Source organism: Sinocyclocheilus anshuiensis, unplaced genomic scaffold (genome assembly GCF_001515605.1).
Source record: "Sinocyclocheilus anshuiensis isolate Anshui unplaced genomic scaffold, SAMN03320099.WGS_v1.1 scaffold709, whole genome shotgun sequence".
Classification (NCBI taxonomy): domain Eukaryota; kingdom Metazoa; phylum Chordata; class Actinopteri; order Cypriniformes; family Cyprinidae; genus Sinocyclocheilus; species Sinocyclocheilus anshuiensis.
In genome coordinates this window covers 303,622-309,898 of record NW_015540926.1, presented here as the reverse complement: position 1 = coordinate 309,898, position 6,277 = coordinate 303,622, and the positions used below count along the sequence as shown (strand labels likewise).

Sequence of the window (6,277 nt, the reverse complement as noted above, 5' to 3'; positions counted from 1 at the left end):
TTTTATTCAAAGAGCAGATGCAGTTATTTGTACAAATAGTATATAATTTACTAAAATGTAAAATGTAAAAAGTTTATTAAAAAGTAAACATTCTGAAATCTTTGATGGAGATCCCATAATTGAATGTGGCTTTACAGTAGTAACAATAAATACATACATACATCATATTTTTAAATAAGATGGTTTCATTGTAAATATGCTGATTATCTCTAAGCTGGAAACCCAATGATATTAACCATCTGAATCTAACCATGTCAACAAAAGGAAAAGTCAGACAGATATTTATTATGTCTTCAACAGCAAGTGTTTTTGTGCCAACACACATTGTAATTAAAATGAAATATCAATATCCAGTAATATTTCTCTTTCAAAGCATGTTTTATGCCGTGACTCAGGACGTTTTGGGGTTGAAGTTGAAGATCAGTGCAGTGAATAATAACAGCCTTAAATATTACTAGCATGAAATACTCGCTGACAAACCTGTTTGAAACATGTGCTCACAAGCAATTTATGAAAGATCAGCATCATGTCTAAAGGAGTCACAGTAATGATGTTTCTCAGCTGTTGCTTTACTCACACTTTCTATGACTCTGATGTTGATCATTATAGGTGCGTCTGGACGTCTGTGAAAAGGATTTGAATATTTAATGCGAATGTTAACTTTAACTTTTAACATTTATCTTTTTCTTTGAATAATTATGCCCCAGTTCTCCAGACCTCAGCACTAAAATGCCATATGCAAATGACTGCACTGGTATTTTTCAGTGTGATTTTGTACAGTCCTGTTTCAGGGTGTATAATATCAGTCCACTCACACTTTAGTGTGTTCATGCTCATATGAAAGCAAAAAAGCACATTATGCATTATTTTAGCATTATGTCGGGAAGACGTAGAGCCACGCGGTACTTACTAAAGGAGCTATTTGTTATTTTGCGACATATTTTGCATAAAACATTGAGCGTACAATGAGGAAATTCAATATTATACTAATCTTATTCATGCTGTTAGCAAAGTTTATTTTCCTTGTTATTTATAACTGGCACAAACGCAGCGTGTTTTTCAAGCACGTTTCTTCTCTTGTCCTTTAATGAGGTTTTGTGCATTATATTTTCCATCTTCACCAGTCATTGTTTGTGTGTCTGTGTTTCTCTGTTTATCTTTTCATTCTTCCTCTGTCATTGTAGTCTTTGGAGTTTTTGAAAGTGTTCATAACACTTTTGCTGACGTTTCATTCTTTGGGTTGTGCTTAAAGGAATAGTTCATCTAAAAATGAAAATATGCTGAAATTAACTCACCATAAATCCATCCGAGATTAGGATGAGTGTAATAATAATAATTTATGCATTTAGCAGGCTATACATTTTTTACCAGTATGTGTGTTCCCTGGGAATCGAACCCACGACCTTTTGCGCTGCTAACACAATGCTCTACCACTGAGCCACAGGAAAATTATATGTACACACGCTGCTCCTTCACTGGAAGCAGTGCCGTTTGTATTTGTTACTCATTTATGTTCTAATGATTTAATTTATATATATATTTATTATAAATATTATAAAGTTCTTAGAATTTTTATGACAGCACATATAATTAACTAAAACTTCAAACCATCAAAAACATTTACAACTAAAACTCAAAAATGAATTAAACTAATCTGTGCATTTAAAAAAAAAAGAAACTAAAATGAAAATGGAAAATAAAAAAATAACTGATCTATGATTGTCTATGTCTATGATTGCAATTATTTATTTATTTATTTATTTATTTTTGTTTACATTGATCAAGCAACACATTGTATTGGAAAAATAAATCAGAAAAGTGGTTTATTTTTCGTTTATAAATCATATAAATAAAATAATAAAAGTAATGTTTTGCATAAAATCTAAATTAATACTTTAGTAAAATGTTTAAAAACTTTAATAAAATTATTTATGTCGGGAAGACGTAGAGCCACGCGGTACTTACTAAAGGAGCTATTTGTTATTTTGCGACATATTTTGCATAAAACATTGAGCGTACAATGAGGAAATTCAATATTATACTAATCTTATTCATGCTGTTAGCAAAGTTTATTTTCCTTGTTATTTATAACTGGCACAAACGCAGCGTGTTTTTCAAGCACGTTTCTTCTCTTGTCCTTTAATGAGGTTTTGTGCATTATATTTTCCATCTTCACCAGTCATTGTTTGTGTGTCTGTGTTTCTCTGTTTATCTTTTCATTCTTCCTCTGTCATTGTAGTCTTTGGAGTTTTTGAAAGTGTTCATAACACTTTTGCTGACGTTTCATTCTTTGGGTTGTGCTTAAAGGAATAGTTCATCTAAAAATGAAAATATGCTGAAATTAACTCACCATAAATCCATCCGAGATTAGGATGAGTTTGTTTCTTCATCAGGTTTGGAGAAATGTAGCATTGCATCAGTGTCTCAGCAATGGATGCTCTGCAGTGGGTGCCGTCAGAATGAGTTAAAAACGTCTTGATGGATTAGTTTCAGCTTTTGTCTTCTCCAGATGTTAACTGATGGACTGTGGATTACTTGTGGATTATTGTGATGTTTTTATCAGCTGTTTGGACTCTCATTCTGACGGCACCCATTCACTGCAGAGCATCCATTGCTGAGACACTGATGCAGTGCTACATTTCTCCAAATCTGATGAAGAAACAAACGCATCTACATCTGGGGCAGCCTGAGGGGGAGACATTTTTATTTTTGCATGAAATTTTCCTGTAATAAAATTATGCCTCTGGATTTGCAAATATCATTTGTTTAACATGTTTTCAAACGAATGACTCGATTTGTAGCAGAACATTTCCTGATTGCATGTTGGCTTTAATACGCCCTGATTCAAATTGATCAGGCAATAACATGCACCCTGTTATTATTTGAGTAAACGGTTTGCATGTCTGAGTTTCCTCACAGGATCAAAGAAATTCACATTTTAATGTGATTGTGTTGATTGTGTTTGCGTGACTTTTGCTGGAGGTCGTTAAAATTTGCATTACTGAAGTACAAGCGAACACAGTCGTCAATATTAAATGCCACTGGCCTTTTTAGGCCGAGTTTGGCACAGCGCTTGTTTGTGTCAGACACTCATTTCTTGTTTTAATAATCTTTCTCGTTGGTCACAGTTGAAAGTGACAATAAAAAGGAAGCCAAAGGTGGCAGAGGAGTCAAGGGGAGAGGCGATCAAAGCCGAGGCATCAAAGCGGTGAGTCTCTAAATGAGTCTGGCGGATGCTGATAGAAATGCAGTATTGCTTTAGCGGCCTTCACTCATTCAGAGGTTTAATTTCTCCATCCTTCCCTTTTAACCAGCCTCTTTTGGTCAATTATATAATGTGTTTTCCCTGAGTACACCGTCCGACATTCTCATCTTCAGTTCGCATACAGTGACCTTTAAGGATGCACTTTCTTCTGCAGGTGCCGGTCAATCGTGTCCTGCCGCCAAACAGCGTCCCAGTGGACACACACAGGTTCAGATGTATCCTTCGCTTTAAACCACCTTCGTTTTCCATCTCACGGGCATCTGTCATGTGTGTGAGATGTCAGAGCAGTCATTCAGCTGCTGCATTGCATTTCGGCTCGCTTTTATTGCATTAGCTGCTTGCAAAGTGACTGAACATGGTTAATAGTTTGGAGAAATGTATTCTTAACACAGGCTTTAAGATGTAGTTGATGCTCAGGAGGAAGATGATAGAAAGCAGGCTGGTGAGTGGAATTAGTTTTAGCTTCTGTAATGTGACATATCTGAGTAAAAAAAACATTATGAAGACAAAAGATGCACTGATGAATTATTCACAATAGGATGTGTTAAATTGATCAAAGGTGCCAGTAAAGACATTTATAAAGTTACAAAAAATCTCTAAGTCAAATAAACGCTGTTCTTCTGAACTTTCTATTCATCTGTGAATCCTGAAAAATAAAATGTGTCACGGTTTACACAAAAAATATTGTGCAGCACAATTGTTTTCAACATTGATAATAATCAAATCAGCATATTAGAATGATTTCTGAAGATCATGTGACACTGAAGACTGGAGTAATGATGCTGGAAATACAGCTGCGCATCACAGAAATACATTATATTCTAACTGATATTCACATAGAAAACAGCTGTTTTACATTGTAATAATATTTCACAATTTTTACTGTATTTCTGATCAAAGAAATGCAGCCTCGTTGAGCAGAAACATTAAAAAACTTACCAACCCCAGACTATTCTGCTCTTCTTCAGTGGCCTGTTGCATAAGCTGCTTTTACTGAGTCATCTGATTTTGTTCTGTAAGACCTTTTTAATCAGTTGCAGTTGCAAAAACCTTGAATTGGTCTAATTTGAGACTTTTTTGAGAACAGACATAATTTGAGATTTTTACATAAACATAATGTTTATGCAAGAGCTCTGTCGTAACTCATTCATTCTTATGCATATTCAGACATGGTGTGTCCATCACTGTTTTGATTTTATTGTATGGAAGAGAGTCACTTTTTCACAAAAATTGTTCACAAAATCTCAAAGTGGTCTGATTTGACACGAGGGCGAGTAAATGATGACGCAGTTAAATTTAACCCTTTCATCTCACCTGGTTTGTTCAGATAGCAGCAGCGCAGCAGAGATCATGAGGAAGACCCTCGACACCTACGCTTCGCAATTTACACCTCTGTGGGAAGGATTCATCGGCCACGAGCGCAAACGCAGGTCTGAATCTCTCTCAAACTCTCCTCACACTCCTGTGAAACATATATTTATAGGAGCTGGTTTTTGTCTTGGGTATTAATGTGTGAAAGTGACGCTCTTCTCTCAGTCTCGCAGATCTCGAGCAGATGCTGATGTCCTGCAGCGCTTTTATTTACTCTGGCACGGAGAACTTCTTCTCCTGCGTCCCACCGGCCAAGATGGCCTCCCTCAACATGTCCGGTAAAAGTGGGATTTCAGTTTCATTGATATACACCGGGTAAAATAAGTATTGAACACGTCAGCATTTTTCTCAGTAAATATAGTTCTAAAGGTGCTGTTGGCATGACATGTTCACCGGATGTCGATAACAACTCCATACATGCAAAGAAAACGGTTTGCATAAAGTTCTGTGTAATAAAGTGGAATGACACAGGGGAAAAAGTATTGAACACATGAAGAAAGGGAGGTGCAAAAAGGCATGGAAAGCCAAGACTCCAGCTGAAATCTATCAGTAATTAGAAAGCAATCCTGCTCTTCGTCAGTGAAAATTAATGTTAGCTGCTTCAGTCTCAACACCTACAGTACCAGGATGATGAAGATAAAACAAGGCTGGACAATGATCCCAAACACAGCCAAGGAAACTCTCGATTGGTTTCAGAGAAAGAAAGTAAAGCTGCTAGAATGGCTCAGCCAATCACTTGAATCCAATAGAAAATAAGAACTAAAGTTTAGAGTTCATTAGGGATGTAACGATATCAAAATCTCATGATACGATAATATCGCGATATGAAGTCCACAATATGATATTTATTGCGATATTTAAAAAAAAAGGCAAATGAAGAATTGGAAAAAATTAAAATTTTTGCACATTTAAAAGTTGTTATTCTATCTAGTGCACTTTGAGAGTTCAAAATTAAGAGCTGAAACCCAGGTTCTTAACTAAAACTGAAGTCAGAAAAAAGCCAGTGAACTGACTTGTAGCTGAACTTTAAAGAGGACTCAACCCTCTTTTAATTTGTGATCTACTGTCTCAGTCTAAATTACATTCACACTGCTGTTTTAGGAAGCCAAACACATTAGAATATAATAATAATAACAACAATGACAGTAATAGCCATGCATTGTAAGACAATTGCACTGTAAAATAAATGAAAATGAATATTTCAGCAGAAAACACACGATTCCTGTCTGAATCTGAGCTAGATTACAAGTATTTGATCAGTTCTCAGCCGTTTTCACATGCATGACATTATTTGATGTCTAATTCTGAATCATGGCCAGAGACTGAAGAAAATGCAACCATTTGTGTTTTTAAAGAAAACGCATGATTTCTGCTTCATCTGCGGGTGTTTCACTGCATCCAAACAGAAAATCACAGATATTGTGGAAAAAGCTTATTTTGCGAGGTTGTGTTTTTCCACTTTTTTGCAAATCGTTAAGCTAATTGATACATTTTGAAAACTAGTTTGTCATTAAAACAAACCCTTTAATACTTCTTTTTGTTGTTTTGATAAGTGCATTAAAGTTGGCTAAATCTACATTCTTATTTTGTGAAAAAAAAACTTAACTTAATTATGGAAAGTGTTTTATATATATATATATA

General features: G+C 35.3%; 1 protein-coding gene across 1 annotated transcript in view; it reads left to right on the top strand.

The window, feature by feature from the left end:
* Window positions 1-6,277, top strand: part of cfap46 (cilia and flagella associated protein 46) — a 121,109-nt gene that overhangs the window by 107,869 nt on the left and 6,963 nt on the right. Inside the window, 5 exon segments of the mRNA XM_016487318.1 lie at window positions 3,129-3,208; window positions 3,420-3,480; window positions 3,666-3,707; window positions 4,593-4,695; window positions 4,802-4,914. Coding sequence (XP_016342804.1) covers window positions 3,129-3,208; window positions 3,420-3,480; window positions 3,666-3,707; window positions 4,593-4,695; window positions 4,802-4,914 — 399 coding nt within the window.